At 44.6% G+C, this 20,312-nt stretch overlaps 1 protein-coding gene across 2 annotated transcripts in view; it reads right to left on the minus strand.

Moving 5' to 3' along the window:
• Nucleotides 1–808: 808 nt before the first annotated feature.
• The window catches only part of LOC106562994 (seizure 6-like protein), a 68,059-nt gene continuing 48,555 nt past the window's right edge, over nt 809–20,312 (minus strand). The window contains exons 9-19 of one of the 2 annotated variants that reach the window (XM_045689890.1): nt 20,171–20,309; nt 9,056–9,252; nt 8,219–8,413; nt 7,737–7,928; nt 5,932–6,126; nt 5,559–5,594; nt 4,785–4,899; nt 4,214–4,319; nt 3,044–4,078; nt 1,161–1,464; nt 809–1,021 (exon numbers count right to left, since the gene is read on the minus strand). In XM_045689890.1, coding sequence (XP_045545846.1) covers nt 4,049–4,078; nt 4,214–4,319; nt 4,785–4,899; nt 5,559–5,594; nt 5,932–6,126; nt 7,737–7,928; nt 8,219–8,413; nt 9,056–9,252; nt 20,171–20,309 — 1,205 coding nt within the window. In that variant the 3' untranslated portion in view covers nt 809–1,021; nt 1,161–1,464; nt 3,044–4,048. Of the gene's footprint in view, nt 1,022–1,160; nt 1,536–3,043; nt 4,079–4,213; nt 4,320–4,784; nt 4,900–5,558; nt 5,595–5,931; nt 6,127–7,736; nt 7,929–8,218; nt 8,414–9,055; nt 9,253–20,170; nt 20,310–20,312 lie in introns of both variants that reach the window. The other variant, XM_014128171.2, reaches the window with a different exon arrangement.

The following is a 20,312-nucleotide window of genomic DNA, read 5'->3' on the forward strand; positions in this document are numbered from 1 at the left end:
GGGGGGATGTGACCTAACCACTGAGTCATAGCCTTCACGTTCACTGGCCTCATCACCTGGTCTGTGGACCACGCCGTGCTGACACACACGCACACACACACACACACACACACACACACACACACACACACACACACACACACACACACACACACACACACACACACACACAAACCCTAAACCTAACCACTAACCCCTTACCCTAATTTTTAATTGTAACCCTAAACCTAACCCCTAAGCTTAAAATAGACTTTGTCCTCATGGGGATGTGGGAAATGTCCCCACAAAGGAGAATTTTCCTTGTTTTACTATCCTTGTGGTGACTTTGGGGGATTTTAGGTCCACACAAGGATAAAAGGACCCCCCCACCACACACACACACACACACACACACACACACACACACACACACACACACACACACACACACACACACACACACACACACACACACACACACACACACACACACACACACACACACACACACACACACACACACACACACACACACACACCTTAGTGCATTGTGCCACATGGCCTGTGTGGCTGGGCTCCACTTGGCCAGGCAGTGCTTGTAGCTAGAGAGGTCAAATCCACCGGTGTCTTGTGGTGTCTGTCACACTTGTGGTGTCTGTATGGCTGATATGTGTCAGCATGTGATCACAGCAGTGTTTGTAGTGACAGAGCCTTTTTGGTTCAGTAAGGTCAGCGTATATATGTGTCTTCTCGACGGAGGTATGTGTATCTGTGTAGCAAAGTACATCAGGCCTACTTGGGGAAGAGCTAAGCGAGATACTGAGCGCTCTTCAGAGTCAAAGGGTCTTTATTGCAGAGTACAGGTGATATCAGGTGATAACAGGTGAAACTATGATATCAAGAAGGAAGGCAGTGACCACTCGGTCCAGGACCACGGTGCTGACCCCCTCCTCCTCATTAGCCCAACCTCAGACCCAGCAGTCTGGTCACAACCCTTGTCTCCTCCCCACACCACACAGCAGGGTGGGCATCCAGCACGGCTCTACACACAGTGGGAAATAAGACAGAGATCAAAATGACAGGGTACAGAGGTAAATACATATTTTGGGGATTCTAATAATACAAGTACATGGGTAAATACAAGTAAATAAATACTCTCCCCCTGCTCTCTCTTGATGTACCTCATCACGGTGGCTTCCCGGAGTGAGGCACCCCTCCCACAAACACCAGAGGAGCATCAGCACTGACCCTCCACCTGCCCTGGACCGGCACCGTCACAGGTCTACCACCACCCTGGAACGACCGCCGGCAGGGCAGACAGAAACGGCGGAACTGGGTCAGGGTATAGAGTCCACCCAAGATCAGGACCCCTGTTAATCCCATCCGTGCTGACACACGCATCACCGATGGAGATGGTGGTGCTTGGTCATGGTCCCTTGGTCACAAGTAGTAGGCCACCCGTGTGCGCTGCTTTTTTGACGAGGTCTTTCTTGCAAAAGAGACGTTTTAGTTTCAGTGAGACTAACCTTGGTGAAATGTACAGAGAGAGGTACTTTCTGGAATAGAGGGAGAGAAACAAGACCGAGGGAGATTTTATTTCTCATATTCATACAGAAACAAACTCCCTCTTCTGTCAACACTGCAGAACGGGAGTGTTTATCTGAGATGAAACTATTATGGCAGGTCCATCCGAATGTCCACTTCCCTCTCCACATATCTCTGAAAAAAAAGCCTGGAAATGTTTTTTTGTTTCAGAACAGAAATGTTACAACACACCTAGAACTATTCCTGCAGAGGGGAAATCTTTCCTTGGCATAGATGGAAAAGTTTTGTTTAAATCTATGCAAATATAAAGGATAATGGTAATGCAGCAAATTCAAACAAACCTCTTGTCCTGACTCTTTCTGTGTTGCGTTAGAGTTAATACTGTATTATTATTCATCGAGTCAGTGCCTGTCAGTAACTGTGAAACGCAAACTTCACAAGGTCTTATCAGGCATTCTAGAACCTTCGCTGTTACTCCAGTGATCAAGGTCAGAATTAGAAGAGATATGCAGCTAGACAAACCAACAGAGTGATAAAGGGAGAGAGAGGGAAGGTGGAGGGGACAGAGAGCGAGAGAGGGATTTGCAAGTGAAAGAGATACCAACAAGCAAGAAAAAGGTCAAATGAAAGTAGACTTCATGCTATAAAACATTGACATGAGAGATACGTTTGCCGCGCCTTAACGGACGGAAGAGGAAGTTGAACTGTGGTTGAACTACTTTGACGGTGAAGGCTGGCGCGGAACAGAGTGACTTAGAAAAGGACAGAAGTAAGAATGAAGAGGGGTTAGAGAAGAGAGGAGAGGTTGAAGCATTTTTCAGGCCTGATTTCTCTGACTCACTAGACCTTATCCTGTTTTATATGTACACTATAGGACAGAAGTCACCATGGCAACTTCCATTTTGATTGAAATGTCATTTGAAGGAAAATCTCCCCTGACCCTACATTAAAAACACATACAGTAACTCATATACTTGCTCCATTGTTCTGAGGCTTAGGGTATGGCTTTTTTATTGTTGACGCTCGACCATCTTGTCTACTTTGTGTTGCACTACTGAGTTAAGCCTGCCTTTACATCCTGAGGGCTTTGTATGACTCTGACACCCTCTCTGTTCAGCTGTTTTGTTGGGTAATTACACATATGCCCTGACAGACAGACAAATACACACACACACACACACACAGTTGTTTTCACAACTGTTAAGTGTTTAGTACCTGCTTTCGCAAAAGTAACTTTTCATTTGTGAATAGCAGCAATAGGCATTGAAACAGAAAGCAACTTCGTTTTTGAGGCTGTTGTCTACTGAGGGGGAACAAAGCTGTTGAGTCAGAATGAAAGTAAACCAGTTCCAACAGCTCTGTCACCTCTGCTGTGTGAGAGATTGTGGTAAAGGATCTTCACACACGAACGTGACAAATAACACGTTTGATCGCCAGACAGCCTTCCTGTGCCATGAAGTGACTGGAAGTGCACACAAAAAAGTCCAGTGTCTGGAATGGATCCAGTTCTTTTACCTACCAGACTGTGTTCTTGAAGGAAAGGAGACTAGGAGCTGTGATGGAGAATCGAGACATAGCCTGTGTGTGCGTACGCGTGTGTGTGGATATACTGTTGCATTAGCAGGACAACACTGCACAGTGTCAGAGGAGAGATTGTCATCTTCTTCATGTTCCCTGTTCTGCCCTGTGACAAAGGGAGGGACTCTCAAATAAATAACTGACAACAAAGACAAGTGCGTGTGTTTTATTTTAATAGAAAGATTCTTTCATACTTTTTATTTTTACCATTTATTTAGGGAAGTCAGTAGCATGGTACATCTTTTCTTTTTTTATTCTCAAAATGAAAATGTACATTCATTAATCCGCATAAAACATCACATTTACATCAAAATAAATACATCATCTTGTGGTATTCTCTTCTGGTGTTGTTATGGTTGGTTGAGCTTGTACGGGTCAGTTACTACGGTAAAACCAGTACTATAAACAGGTCTAAAACAAGGCCTTAGAAATGACTGCAGGCAGGAAGATGGGGTACAACCAGGAAGAGATGATGACCTCACTTCCTGTGAGGTCACTTCCTTCTATCTTTCACTCCTCTTTCTCGCTCCCCTTCTCTCCCTCACCTCTCCCCCTCTCTCTCCTTCACATATTCCCTCCCTCCCTGTCTCTGTATTTGTTCTCTAATGGTAGACACATGAGTAAATAGACACAACTTGTCACAAGTGCTTCAGTCTCTTTATCCCCCGAATCCTGCAGCCCCCTTTCACAGTATCTCCTGTCCTCCCCTTTGTCTTCTCCCCCATTGCCTCTCCGACTCAACTTCCCTCTCCCTCATTCCTCTCTTTGTGATTGGAGGACAGGGTCATGAGGGTCATGGGATCATGGGGGGTAGGGGCAAGACTATAGTCAGTCTGTATTTACATAACTTCCACCTGGGTCGGGTCTAAGGAGGAGGAGGAAGGGTAGGGGGATGGGTTGGTGGGGTGGATGCTTCATTTTGGGATTCCAACAGTGGAGATGGTCCTCATATTGATACCTCATATTCGCGGTTGTCCTGAGAGAGAGGGGAGAAAGAGAGAGAAATGTTAAAGACCAGTAGTAAGGACCCTCCTGTCTCATACAATGACTATGTTCGCGTGTGTGTTTTCACTACGTGTGTGTGTGTGTGTTTGTGCGTGTTCTTCCTCACCCCTCCTGTCTCGTAGAGCGGGTTGTCAAACTCGCTCTCCACGGTGATCTGACTGTAGGGGTGTGGGTAGATGAGCGGCAGCCGCAGGTTGGAGTGGTAGCGGCACCTGGTGGCCAAGAGAGGAACAGCATGGTGTCAGGAGTATAAAAACACCCAGAACCTTCAGGACACCACCACTGTTTCCATGAGCAGAGAGAGAGAGAGAGTATGACCTAACACCTCATTCATTTGAGTCTATACATTGACGTGAAAAGTTCAGCACGTGGCAGATAGAATTGTCACATGTAGAGCAGCTGACGTGATAATATCATATGACAGAGAATAATATCTGTTCTACACAATACATTCCTATCTGAATGTTCTGTGACGTTGCAGCCTCCTGTTATTCAACCATGTCAAAGGCTGCACAGTCAAATAGGAAGGTAGCCAGGGCAGTTTGTGTTTATTCAATCGTCACAGAGTTTCCATATGATCACGGACAATATAGCGTTTAAACCGAATTGAATACAGAATATTCAGCTCCAGTGTATTCAAATAAGCAATGTTGAGGTGAGAGGGGGTGTGGTCTAACCTTGTGATGTAGACGTAGGCTCCTCCCAGCAGCACGGAGAGCAGAAGTACAAGGATGAAGATGGCCAATGCCATGTTGCCACCATCCAGACCTGACCCGGCTGCTGCCTCAACAACTGGAGGAGATGGAGGAGATAGATGGATAGAGGAAAGGAGAGGGGAGGGAAGAGGAAAGGAGAGCAGGGGGGAATAAAAATACTCAAATAAATGAGAGATAGACATGGTGGCTTCATTGAAAAGGTCAAAACAACAGATAAGCATTATAAAAGGCAAAAAATATGAAAGCGACTCCAACAGGCATCGACAATTAATATAGCATACGGGTAGTTAGGGAAAAGAGTGCATCGCCATCATTTACATTTGAGTCATTTAGCAGATGCTCTTATCTACAGCGACTTACAGTTAGTGCATTCATCTTAAGATACCGTAGCTAGGTGGGACAACCACATATCACAGGCATAGTAAGTACACTTTTCCTGAATAAAATAGTTATCGGCAAAGTCAGAACTAGAAAAGGGGGGGGTCGAGTGCAAGTGTTGGTTCTTTAAATATAGATTTTTTTGTATCCCAGATAATCTGCCCAAAAAAAATAGATTGACAGCCCACTGGTCACAGATGTAATATTTAACGTCTATTCCACGTTGGTTCGACGTCATTGGAAACAACGTTGATTCAACCAGTGTGTGCCCAGTGGGAGACATGCAGACAAGAACACGGACAGACAAAAACAGAGACAGACAGGCAGGCTCACAGAGAGAGAGACAGACAAACTCACCTTCCAAAGCGTGGTTGCCAAAGCAGTCATGGTTGGCTGCAAGACATCAGACATTCTCTCAGACATTGACAGGGTAGATAAGGTATATCATACTGGTGGCAGGTACAGTATTTCTAGGGCTATCTAGAGATCATACATTTTCTATACAGTTGCACTACTTCTGACCACAGCCCAGCAGTCTTAAACAACTACAGAGAGTGGAGGAACTACAAATATGGCTGCCGAGAGCTGTATCATGCACAGGGACAGTATCATTACTTAAACAAGCACCATTCACATGTAGCATGTCTATGTGGAAAGTCATGGTGAGGAATGTTCCATTCCATGCAGGTCTGCGGGGGTGGCGTGTGGGTGCTTGGCGGCTGGGCCTCACCCCTGCACAGTGGCAGTGGTCCGCTCCAAAATGACGGGTTCCCCAGGATACACTTAATGGCGACCTCGCCTATGAGCTCGAAGCCTTGGTAACAGATGAAGGTGAGCGACTCGCTGGGCAGGTAGAGGCGCTTGGACAGGATCTGGTATCCGTTATCAGGGAGACCAGGGTTCTCACAGGAAACAGATTCCTCCGCTGGAGCGAGGGACGGAGAAAGAGATAGAAAGTGTGCACGCGCGAGTGAGAGAGAGAGAGAGAGAAAGGGGTCAACATTAATCTGCTCAACATTTATCGAGCCCTTGACCAGTTGAATCAATGCTAGAAGTGAAATAGCTCAATTAAGTGGAACAGTGTGGGGTACTGGAGGTAGAGGGCTGGAGAACTGGTTCTAAGGAGGTGTGTCACACAGTCCGACAGATAAGGAGGGTAGGGTGTTTGATTGACAGCTTCTCCTCCTGGTCTGACAGCCTCAAGCCGAGCTGCTATGACTAATGGGTAACCTCCGCCCCTCTTCCAGGTGGCAAGGGCCTGATCTGCATACTGCATTAGCATATTAAACGCCTCACACACGCGCGCACGCAGCTGCGCACACCCACGCACATTCACATAGACACACATTAGCAACCATGAGAACGCAGAGAGGAGAAGGAAGTTGTCATACACACACACACACTCATACACACTTTAATACCCATGAACATACACGCTGGGAGCGGTGTCAGCAGAACAAAGAGAGAGACAGCCCCTGTCGAGTTGTCTCCGCCAGAGATCAAGTGTTCATCACAGATTACCTCTGCAACATCAAACGCTATTAAAATAAGCCTCTGGTCTACCGGAGAGAGCGAGAGAGTGAGAGAGAGAGAGAGAGAAAGAGAGACAGAGAGAACTGCACTGTTCAGGTTTAATATACAGTGACTGACGGTCGACATGCAGCCTCACCTCCCGGAAAAACACACTAGGGGAGAGTGGGGTAAGCGGAGTCCTTTTTTTTAAACATTCAGTATCACTCCGTCAAGGGAAATATAGTATTCTGTCTAACAAAGATATCTACTTATATTTCAGGATGTTGTGTATCCCTGGAATTCATATAAACATGTCAGTTTTGAAGACATAGCTTTTCCAGAAAAAAAAGTGGTCTCTTGGCACCACCTACCCCGGGTGTGAGGTAAGTTGAGCCACCTAGAAATGTCTGTACTGAATTAAATACTACCACTACCTCGATCCTTATTTCTCAAACGCATTGCAATCGCTTTTTTTGTATTTGAATCATTTTAAGCATCTTTTAACACACTTAACATAAGCCAGGCCCTGTTGTTACCTCATATCCCAGCGATAATGCCTTGCGATAATGCCTTACTCAACTTGCCATTTTGACTATATTAGCCTACACTGCTACAAGGAGCCACTTTCATGCTAGGTTTAGGACTTCATGTTGAAGCTTACAGAGACCCCAACTGATGTATAAAACAATCTTACAATTATCTACTTTGGTTTAGATACAAGCATCATTAAACCTCTTACACAATAAATTAATTTGACTCGGTGAAAATCCTTTTTTGGACCAAACTTGCTTACCACTTTGTCCATGTAGTTTCTTCCTTCGGTCAAATGATACATTTTGTATAGAGTTTCCTAGAATCTAAGGTGGCTCAGCTTACCCCTTTGACTCAACTTACCGCAGTCCAACTGTAGCACAAACTCATCCATACATAGCCTGCGCCCAAATGGCACCCGATTCCTTATATAGGGCACTACTTTTGACCAGGGCCGCACTTACGCACGCATGCATACACACAGGTACTCACAGACACAGTGGGGTAGTTTAGACGTCCAGACAGGGGTGCCAGGCTCTCGTCCGTAGCAGGTGAGTGTGGCACCGCCCTGCAGGATGAAGCCGGGGTAGCAGATGTACTGGATGGTGGTCCCCACCAGGAGTTTAGGGTCTGACAGTGACCTGGTAGAGTGTTCCACATGACCCGGGTCTGAACAATACATTACTGAAGAGAGAGGAGGGGGGAGGGAGAGCGTGAGAGAGAGGGGGAGAGCGAGAGAGAGAGAGAGAGCGAGAGAGAGAGAGACGAGAATGGGTGTCAGTGGGGTTTGTACTAGGCAAGAACTCTCAATCTCTCACACACACACACACACACACACACACACACACACACACACACACACACACACACACACACACACACACACACACACACACACACACACACACACACACACACACACACACACACACACACACACACACACCCTCCCCCATCCACCCTAGCTAACTCACTCTTCTCGCAGAAGGGGGGCTGTGTGCTCCAGGTGAGGTCTAGCTGACAGGTCAGAGTCTCTCGTCCAACCAGGTCGTAGCCTGGGTCACACTGGTAGGTGATGCGAGCACCCCGCACCAGGGCAGTATGGGATGTGGTCTTCCAGCCATTCTGGATCTCCGGCAGGTCCGGACACGAGTCGTTACGGGACACCTCTGTGGAGACACACAAACAAACATTTGCAAATGCTTATTAATATTTACATAAATGTATTCTTACATACAAAATAACAAAGGAGAAGGGTTGCAGATGTATTTCTGCAGGCACGTCTTTCTAATTTTCTGTTGAAAGAAGTGTATATATGTGTGGGTGTGTACAGTGTACATATAGAATGATCGAGTGTGCATATTCTAATGCGATTGCATGTTCGTGTTTCCTCGTGTGAACGTGGAGAGCATTCCAAATAATTGCGTGTGTGTGTGTGTGTGTGTGTGTGTGTGTGTGTGTGTGTGTGTGTGTGTGTGTGTGTGTGTGTGTGTGTGTGTGTGTGTGTGGGCGGTGAGGAAAATAGGATGTGATTGAATAAGGGCAGAGAGAGAGAGCGAAAGAGAGAGAGAGGAGGGTAAAGTGGAGGAAGAGAAAAGGGAGAGGAGACAGAAAGACAGTCTGGGACATTACACTGTCTCTCTCATTTCCTCATCCTCCTCTTTATCTCTCTAGCTCTGTCTCTCTTTCACTGACTCCCCGTTTCAACTCGGCTGCCGACTAGGCATATATCCAAGTCGTCTATTCCTCCAATATTGGCTACCGTCTCTCATCAATTCATCTTGTTACTTCTCCTTCCCTCCCTCGCTTACCCATGTAGTTTATGATGAAGCCCTCTCCCTTGCCGAAGACGAGGCCGGCGGGGTCGGAGTGGAAGGTCACGGTAAGGTCAGGGGTCGTGGACTGTATCTTGAAGGGCCCGGCTCCGCCCACGTACTGGCCCAGGATATGGGTGGTGACTTCATCACCGTCCAGTATGGTCAACATGTCACTGTCACTCAGGTTCAGACTGAAGGGGGGGGTGAGAGAGAGAGAAAGGGAGAGAGTGCATAGTTGATTCAATTTCTAGTTGTTGAATCAGACATTTTTCGAATGGTAATTTTGGGGGGGGGGGGGGTCAAAATCAAATGTAACAGTCAGTATCTGGTGTGGCCACCAGCTGCATTAAGTACTGCTGTGCATCTCCTCCTCATGGACTGCACCAGATTTGCCAGTTCCTGCTGTGAGATTTTACCCCACTTTTCCACCAAGGCACCTGCAAGTTCCCAGACATTTCTGGGAGGAATGGCCCTAGCTCTCACCCTCCGATCCAACAGGTCACAGACGTGCTCAATGGGATTGAGATCCGGGCTCTTCGCTGGCCATTGGCAGAACACTGACATTCGTGTCTTGCAGGAAATCACACACAGAATGAGCAGTATGGCTGGTGGCATTGTCATGCTGGAGGGTCATGTCAGGATGAGCCTGCATGAAGGGTACCACATGAGGGAGGAGGATGTCTTCCCTGTAATGCAGTGTTGAGATTGCCTGCAATGACAACAAGCTCAGTCTGATGATGCTGTGACACACCGCCCCAGACCATGACGGACCCTCCACCTCCAAATCGATCCCGCTCCAGAGTACAGGCCTCGGTGTAACGCTCATTCCTTCGACAATAAATGCGAATTCGACCATCACCCCTGGTGAGACAAAACCGCGACTCGTCAGAGAAGAGCACTTTTTGCCTGTCCTGTCTGGTCCAGCGACGGTGGGTTTGTGACCATAGGCGACGTTGTTGTCTGGTGAGGACCTGCCTCACAACAGGCCTACAAGCCCTCAGTCCAGCCTCTCTCAGCCTATTGCGGACAGTCTGAACACTGATGGAGGGATTGTGCGTTCCTGGTGTAACTCGGGCAGTTGTTGTTGCCATCCTGTACCTGTCCCGCAGGTGTACCGATCCTGTGCAGGTATTTTTACACGTGGTTTGCCACTGCGAGGACGATCAGCTGTCCATCCTGTCTCCCTGTAGCGCTGTCTTAGGTGTCTCACAGTACGGACATTGCAATGTATTGCCCTGGCCACATCTGCAGTCCTCATGCCTCCTTGCAGCATGCCTAAGGCACGTTCACACAGATGAGAAGGGACCCTGGGCATCTTTCTTTTGGTGTTTTTCAGAGTCAGTAGAAAGGCCTCTTTATTGTCCTACGTTTTCAGAACTGTGACCTTAATTGCCTACCATCTGTAAGCTGTTAGTGTCTTAACGACCATTCCACAGGTGCATGTTCATTAATTGTTTATGGTTCATTGAACAAGCATGGGAAACAGTGTTTAAACCCTTTACAATGAAGATCTGTGAAGTTATTTGGATTTGTACAAATTATCTTTGAAAGACAGGGTCCTGAAAAAGGGACCTTTCTTTTTTATGCTGAGTTTCTCTCTCGTAGCTTTGATTGGACATCATACTTTCAAAATCTTGGCTAGCTTGTCGTCATTGAATGTCGTCATTCCAGCCCCAGGCTGAAACACATTATCGCCTTTGTCAAGTGGCCGATCAGGGGACAGTGGGCTTAGGCGCGTGCACTGGTCGCCCCTGTCTTTCTTTTTTTTCCTCTATTTACCGAAACGCAGATTCCCGGCCGGAATATTATCGCTTTTTTACGAGATAAATTGCATAAAAATTGATTTTAAACAGCGGTTGACATGCTTCGAACTACGGTAATGGAATATTTAGAATTCTTTTGTCACGAAATGCGCCATGCTCGTAACCCTGATTTACCATTTCGGATAGTTTCTTGAACGCACGAACAAAACGCCGCTGTTTGGATATAACGATGGATTATTTGGGACCAAACCAACATTTGTTATTGAAGTAGCAGTCCTGGGAGTGCATTCTGACGAAGAACATCAAAGGTAATCAAACTTTTGTAATAGTAAATCTGATTTTGGTGAAGGCTAAACTTGCTGGGTGTCTAAATAGCTAGCCCGTGATGGCTGGGCTATGTACTTAGAATATTGCAAAATGTGCTTTCACCAAAAAGCTATTTTAAAATCGGACATATCGAGTGCATAGAGGAGTTCTGTATCTATAATTCTTAAAATAATTGTTATGCTTTTTGTGAACGTTTATCGTGAGTAATTTAGTAAATTGTTGGTAAATTCCCCGGAAGTTCTGAACGTCACATGCTAATGTAAAAAGCTGGTTTTTGATATAAATATGAACTTGATTGAACAAAACATGCATGTATTGTATAACATAATGTCCTAGGGTTGTCATCTGATGAAGATCATCAAAGGTTAGTGCTACATTTAGCTGTGGTTTGGGTTTATGTGACATTATATGCTAGCTTGAAAAATGGGTGTCTGATTATTTCTGGCTGGGTACTCTGCTGACATAATCTAATGTTTTGCTTTCGTTGTAAAGCCTTTTTGAAATCGGACAGTGTGGTTAGATAAAGGAGAGTCTTGTCTTTAAAATGGTGTAAAATAGTCATATGTTTGAAAAATTGAAGTAATAGCATTTCTAAGGTATTTGAATATCACGCCACGGGATTAGACTGGCTGTTGCGTAGGTGGGACGATTTGGTGCCACCTACCCTAGAGAGGTTAATACGTTTGAGCCAATCAGTTGTGTTGTGACAAGGTAGGTATGGTATACAGAAGATACAGTTGAAGTCGGAAGTTTGCATACACTTAGGTTGGATTCATTAAAACATCGTTTTTCAACCACTCCACAAATTTCATGTTAACAAACTATAGTTTTGGCAAGTCGGTTAGGACATCCACTTTGTGCATGACACAAGTAATTTTTCCAACAATTGTTGACAGACAGATTAATTCCCTTATAACTCACTGTATCACAATTCCAGTGGGTCAGAAGTTAACATACATTAAGTTGACTGTGCCTTTAAACAGCTTGGAAAATTCCAGAAAATGACGTCATGGCTTTAGAAGCTTCTGATAGGCTAACTGACGTCATTTGAGTCAATTGGAGGTGTACCTGTGGATGTATTTCAAGGCCTACCTTCAAACTCAGTGCCTCTTTGCTTGACATCATGGGAAAATCAAAAGAAATCAGCCAAGAACTCCACAAATCTGGTTCATTCTTGGGAGCAATTTCCAAACGCCTGAAGGTACAATGTTCATCTGTACAAACAATAGTACGCAAGTATAAACACCATGGGACCACGCAGCCGGCATACCGCTCAGGAAGGAGACGCATTCTGTCTCCTAGAGATGAACGTACTTTGGTGCGAAAAGTGCAAATCAATCCCAGAACAACAGCAAAGGACCTTGTGAAGATGCTGGAGGAAACCGGTACAAAAGTATCTATATCCACAGTAAAACGAGTCCTATATCGACATTACCTGGAAGGCCACTCAGCAAGGAAGAAGCCACTGACCCAAAACCGCCATAAAAAAGCCAGACTACGTTTTGCAACTTCACATGGGGACAAAGATCGTACTTTTTGGAGAAATGTCCTCTGGTCTGATGAAACAAAAATAGAACTGTTTGGCCATAATAACCATCATTATGTTTGGAGGAAAAAGTGGGACGCTTGCAAGCCGAAGAACACCATCCCAACCATGAAGCACGGGGTGGCAGCATCATGTTGTGGGGGTGCTTTGCTGCAGGAGGGACTGGTGCACTTCACAAAATAGATGGCATCATGAGGTAGGAAAATTATGTTTATATATTGACGCAACATCTCAAGACATCAGTCAGGAAGTTAAAGCTTGGTCGCAAATGGGTCTTCCAAATGGACAATGACCACAAGCATACTTCCAAAGTTGTGGCAAAATGGCTTAAGGACAACAAAGTCAAGGTATTGGAGTGGCCGTCACAAAGCCCTGACCTCAATCCTATAGAAAATTTGTGGGCAGAACCGAAAAAGCGTGTGCGAGCAAGGAGGCCTACAAACCCGACTCAGTTATACCAGCTCTGTCAGGAGGAATGGGACAAAATTCACCCAACTTATTGTGGGAAGCTTGTGGAAGGCTACCCGAAATGTTTGACTCAAGTTAAACAATTTAAAGGCAATGATACCAAATACTAATTGAGTGTATGTAAACGTCTGACCCACTGGAAATGTGATGAAAGAAATTAAAGCTGAAATAAATAATTCTCTCTACTATTATTCTGACATTTCATATTCTTAAAATAAAGTGGTGATCCTAACTGACCTAAGACAGAATTTTTACTTCGATTAAATGTCAGGAATTGTGAAAAACTGAGTTTAAATGTATCTGGCTAAGGTGTATGTAAACTTCTGACTTCAACTGTAGCTATATTTGGTAAAAGACCAAGACCATATTATGGAGCGAACAGCTCAAATAAGCAAAGAGAAACGACAGCCCATCATTACTTTAAGACATGAAGGTCAGTCAATCCGGAAAATTTCAAGTGTTGTCGCAAAAACCATCAAGCGCTACTATGCAACTGGCTCTCATGAGGACCACCATAGGAAAGGAAGACCCCAGAATTACTTCTGCTGCAGAGGATAAGTTCAGAGTTACCAGCCTCAGAAATTGCAGCCCAAATAAATGCAAAAGTAACAGACACATCTCAACATAAACTGTTCAGAGGAGACTGTGTACATCAGGCCATGGTCCAATTGCTGCAAAGAAACCACGACTAAAGGACAGCAATAATGAGAAGAGACTTGCTTGGGTCAAGAAACACGAGCAATGGACATCAGACGGGTGGAAATCTGTCCTTTGGTCTGATGAGTCCAAATTTGAGATTTTTGGTTCCAACCGCCGTGTCTTTGTGAGACGCAGAGTAGGTAAACAGATTATATCTGCATGTGTGGTTCCCACTGTGAAGCATGGAAGAGGAGGTGTGATGGTGTGGGGGTGCTTTGCTGGTGACATTGCCAGTGATTTATTTAGAATTCAAGGAACACTTAACCAGCATGGCTACCACAGCATTCTGCAGCGATACGCCATTCCATCTGGTTTGCACTTAGTGGGACTATCATTTGTTTTTCAACAGGACAATGACCCAACACCTCCAGGCTGTGTATGGGCAATTTGACCAAGAAGGAGAGTGATGGAGTGCTGCATCAGATGACCTGGCCTCCGCAGCCACCCGACCATAACCCAGTGCTTTTCAATTATTTTCTGTTACGCCCCCCCCCCCCCTAGGAAGAAGTAAACATTTCGCACCCCCAACTCTCCGGCGCGACTGTAAATAGTATCATTTGTCTATAAAATTGTTATAAGTACACCTCTGCATGACATTGTATCCTTATTAACATTAAAGAAAACTAAAAAAGAAAAAAGAAAGAAATATAGATCAACTTACAACAAAGAATAACTTTATTAACACTGTTTTTTAGTCTGTAACAGAAAAGACTTAAAGTGCATAAATTTGCCTGAAATTCAACCCTTATTTAAACTGTAAACATTTTTTGACCATTTGATACTGAAAAATAAAATAAAATATAATCAATAAATAATAATACATTCAAATTAATCAGCAACATTAACTCAGGAGCACAATATATGAAACACTTTGACCTATAAAACAAAAATGAATAAAACAATTTGTGCTGATTTTTTAAAATCAAAATGAGGAAGTCAGGATTAATGGCTACAATGAGCACGTTTTGCAGAGCACAGCTTTTCGAAGCGGGGTTTGAAGCATGATACTGCAACTCTCAGCTCCTGCTCAATGTTTAGCTGGGACCTGTACTTGGTCTTCAGTGCAGCAACAGCAGAGAAGCCAGTCTCACAAAGATAAGATGTTGCAAAAGGAAGAAGAATGCCCATGGCCCTCTGCCCTAAGAGTGGATACTGCCTCTCTACACTCAGCCAGAATTCACTCAGTGTCTGTGATGTGAACCTCAGTCTCAATGTGGAGTCAGATGTCATATCAATGAACTGGTCCTCCTCTGTAGAGCTGAAACCAGTTGGAGCTGGTGCATTGAAAGGATCTCTCACCCAGTCATATTGGGAACTGTTTTCAGGGAAGTACTTTTTAAAGAATCCCATCAGTGATGAAATATGCTCCTTAATATACGGAATCACTGAGGTGGCATCATAGTCAGTAGTGTCAACAAATTCATGCAGGTTCTCGAATGAATCAGTATTTCCTTCATCAAGTCGCCTGCCCCACATTGCAAGCTTTCGAGTGAAAGAGCTGATCTTGTCTGTGACCTGAGGGAGGTGTTTATCTTTCCCTTGAACCTGTAGATTTAGTTCATTTAGCTTTCCAAATATGTCACTCAGGTAGGCCAGTTTTGCCAGGAAGTTCTCATCACAAAATTTTTCTGCGAGGTCATACTTGTGCTCCTGCTCCGAAAACATTCTTATCTGCTCTCTGAGCTCAAAAACACGGGACAAGACTTTTCCTCGTGACAGCCACCTTGCTTCACTGTGAAACAGCACAGCTTGATGTTCAGCTCCCATCTCCTCACAGATAGCAGAGAAGACTCTTGTTTTTAGTGGTCTGGTCTTTATAAAATTGACTACACCTACAATGTCAGTCATAACCTCACTTAATTCAGAGGAAAGGTGCCTTGATGCCAGTGCTTCTCTGTGTATAACAGTGTGTCCACTCAGCATTAGGTGAGGCCTTCTTGATGAGTGCCCGAAGTCCTTTTCTCATCCCTGCCATGGTCTGTGCACCATCACTGCAAACACCAATGCAGTTCTCCCACTTTAGCCTATTCTCAGTCAGGAAGCAGTCCAGCATTTTGAATAGCTCTTCAGCTGTGGCTCTGTCTCTGACATATTTACAAAAAAGTAGATCCTCACACAGGGAGTTTGTCATGTCAAAACGTACATAAGCGATAAACAAACAGTCTTTGTTGCTGTCAGTTGCTTTATCGAACTGTAACGCAAAACATTTGTCTTTGAGTTTATCTACCAGCTGTTCTTTAAGATCGTTAGCAATGTCATTTATACGTCTGGCGACAGTGTCATTGGACAGAGGGATAGTTTTTATTTTTGCAGCACTTGCGTCATCCAGCATGACAGAGACCATGTCTAATGCTGCAGGCAGTATCAGCTCCTCTGCTATGGAGTGGGGTACGCGTCGTCATATTTCCTCGTCTTAGCTTTCGGGAGACTTACGTTTGTCTCATTATCTCCGTCTTTCTTTTCATCCCTGTTAAATATTTTTCCATGGTATCTCTTAAGGGTTTGTTATCTGCACTTCATATCTCCTGTTCTGTGCTGTGTGCTCTTGTTCGGTGCAAAAAAAACCTACTCCCTGTGGCAAAAAAAAAGCATGTTCCCCAGGGTCACACGCGCCCCCCCTGGCATCGCTCCGAGCCCCCCCAGGGGGGCGCGCCCCATTATTTGAGGACTGCCTTAACCCAATTGAGATGGTTTGGGATGAATTGGACCGCAGAGTGAAAGAAAAGCAGCCAACAAGTGCTCCGCATATGTGGGAACTCCTTCAAGACTGTTGGAAAAGCATTCCAGGTGAAGCTGGTTGAGAGAATGCCAAGACTGTGCAAAGCTGTCATCAAGGCAAAGGGTGGCTACTTTGAAGAATCTCATATAAAATATATTTCGATTTGTTTAACACTTTTTTTGGTTAGTACATGATTCCATATGTGTTATTGCATAGTTTTGATGTCTTCACTATTATTCTACAATATAGTAAAACAAAGAAAAACCCTGGAATGAGTCGGTGCGTCCAAACTTTTGACTGGTACTGTACATCACAGAAGACTGAAATATAACAAAACAGCTTGACACAGAAACACCGGATTTTCTGTGTAAAATAATAATTAATCTATAAAGGTGTATTTATAACATTCCACCCATGAGGCCACTAGGACATTTGACTGCGGATTTAAAACATCTGTCTAAAAGGGTCTCAAAACACGAGAATTGTGCATCACATATAGACAACGCTGTTAAACGTAGAGTACTGGGGAAATCAAACGTTGTGACTCAGCTAGACAAAGCATATAGGACAGCCATGACCTTCACAACCAACAAACGGACGAGAATAGGTACGTGCTCGCCCGAATTATGGCACGCATTTAAATTGGGAGGCACCTTGCTATGCCGGAGGTCAGGCAAAAGAGAACCGTAAGGGGGCACGGAAATACAGATAACCCGCGATGGGCCAAACCAAAATATAAAAAAACTTTTACAATCGCGTGTATGTACAATATAGATATGAAAAAGTGTTTGTACACCAAAAACTAACATTAGCTATGCAGCTGTAATTATATATATATATATAAAAACACACTGAATTATTATTATTATTATGAAATTATTAACATCCCCTCTTGACTTGGCCTATTTGAATTGGTCCTTGTGTGCGATTTGGTGCATAATCTAAGGGAACAACGTCACACTGCTACACATGCAAATCAGCTGCGACGGGGTATGCCTTAGTTCAGCACATTCGAAATGGACAGCGACAGAAATTCAGATAGACGTTGGTACAGATAAATTCAGCAAGACGTTGAGGCCTTTTAACTTTACTCTTAATCAAGTCACCACAGAGAAAGAAAGAGGGGGCGCGGATTCAGCGGTTATGTGGTCTGAAAAGGAAGGAAAATACAATCACAAAGATCCACTTATAGACATTACTACTGACGCACAGACAGCGCAATATGACCTGGAATTACATGGATCTATTACTGAACTTTTTGTTGAATACAAATGTTTAAATGTGAAGAGACGGTCACTGGTAAACGTGGTTACAGACCCAACAACATTATATAGTATGCCCTCCTTTTGGAGAAAAGCACGAGCTCTTTATAATACGCAAAGTAAGCAAAACAATTAAATACATAATTCTAACATTGCCTAAAATTATGAATAAGATACTAATGAGAGAGACCTATATACTGTAAGCAATATAACAATTGAGATGTACAAACTATGGCATAAGGGAGAGATGAGTGGATAAGAGGCAAGCTGCAATTTCGTCATGAGCGGGCTGATGGACGTAGCCTATATGCCTATTCGTTTAGCCACCCAATTGTGACTTCGCCAAGGGCTAACATATTGTGTTGTCTCTTCGTGTGCGGGGCAAATTAAAAAATCATCCAACCAGCAGACCTCCAGTTGTGGCAGTGTCCTAATTAAAAGTACACAACGCAGAACGAACCACGTGCACTTGCTTATACTTCGAGCTAAGTGTTAACGATATGAGAACTAACATGATGAATTTACTGAACATAAATGGAATCATGTTTGTGTTATGGTTCAAAAGTCATGTTGGTATTCGTTATTATTGAAGGACAATGCGGTTCTTATCGAGTTACACAAATCCACAAGGAGTCAGTAGAAACCTTATTTAAAAGTAAAAAAAAGTCAGCCGTTTCAGCAGTTTTTTTTCTTCTTCAAAAAGGCAGTAAATGAGGCTGAATGAACTGTTTCGCTGCCAGACGAGTCTCCGCTGATAGCCAGGTGTAACCGTGGTAAGGATTCACTCCATGCTGCTGAAAAGAAAGCTCAGCCGCCGGGACAGCTTTAAGTAGGCCCTAACATTTAACGTATTGTTTAGTGATGTGTAGTGGCTTCACCCGCATCCATCTAAAAAAAAAATTGTTGAGTTTGCCCCGCCAAGATTGTCACGCAAAACAAAATCACCACTGACGCACGTGTGAGGTAATGGGGTGACGTGTCAGAGACTGAAACGCTGGATGAGTCAGATGGAATGCTGGGAGCTTGATGACCTCAGAGGCTAGGTGATGAGTAACATCGGGCTACTTTAACAACCTATTACCATCAGAAATCTGACAGGTGTGTGTATGTATGTATGTGTGTGTGTCAGTTTGTATGTGGCAGGCAGGTAGCCTAGTGGTTGTAGAGGCGAACCAGTTGACCGGAGGGTCGCCAGCTCAAATCCCAGGTCCCAACCACAAAAATCTGGCGGGACATATAAAATACTAGATGCCATTGCCTGCAGTTATACCCTTAAACAAGGCATTTAACCCCCCCCCCCCACAACAACAGAGTCCAGTGTGGCAGCCCCCCAAACCTCTATGTCCTTTAGACATGGTCATAGAGCTTTCCCATCCGACCCGATATGCATAAATATATATTTCTTAATATAGAGAGAGACCCGTTCCAAATGGATCCGAGGACAACTAGACACATTCCGCATAGACCTGGTCAGATCCAGACCCGGTCTGAGTGAGGGAAGCAGCAGAAAAGTCCATTTTGAAGCGACTTTATTAACCGGAGCAGATAAAGTGCGAGGGAGAGGTAGAGAGAGGTGACGCTCTAGCAGGGGCCGTGCTGTGTGTTTAGGTTACTGTGAGTGTGAGCGAGTGGCACGGGAACAGGGAGGAGGGAGGGAAGAAGAGACGAAAGACAGCAACCAACCAAGCTGACACGGGCTATAGTAGCTGCATCAAACCTGGAGAAGTTAGTTAAGCTAGGCTAATTTAGGCTGCGTGCGCTTTCTCGTCCTACACAGTTAGCCTACAAACAACAACAACTTCATTCAGAATATGAAGTAGCAGCCTACCTTTTGGCTCTTGGTTGTTGTAGCTTCTCCTTTAACTTTTCATACCATCATTTTAATTCCATCTTCCCATTGATTAGATATTTCCTCACTTTTGCCCAACTATGAGGCTCTATTACTGTAGCCTATTGCCGCCTTGATGACTTATGATTGGCTAACAACAACAACAAGCTATACGCGCCACTCATGAAAAGCAAGAGCAGCAGCATAAAATTATCCAGTTTATCTCTCTTCTGCAACAGTCGCGTTCGGATCTGTATGGATCCTTCCGGACAAGTCATTTAAAAAGACACATAGGCCTACCCGATACCCGTGGCGATCATATCGGATCCAACCCAGACCCGTGACATTATTTAGAACTCTGGATCTGGGTCTCGGTATTCGGGTACAGGTGGATCCGTGAAGACCTCTAGTGTGTATGTCTTTTGGAGGGGTTAAAGGTCACATTTTGGTTGGAACTAATCTTAATGTGTGTGTGTGTATATATATATATATCTCACAGCTGTACGTCGAGCAGCACGCATTTGTCCTCCCCTACGTGTATCCTCCAGCTGCAGTCCTCTCCCTCTCCGTACCACTCGGGCCAGTTGGGAGACAGGATCACACCCCCAGGACCTGCTAGGTCCCCCCCACACAGGGCTG

Source organism: Salmo salar, chromosome ssa11 (genome assembly GCF_905237065.1).
Source record: "Salmo salar chromosome ssa11, Ssal_v3.1, whole genome shotgun sequence".
NCBI classification, from domain to species: Eukaryota; Metazoa; Chordata; class Actinopteri; order Salmoniformes; family Salmonidae; genus Salmo; species Salmo salar.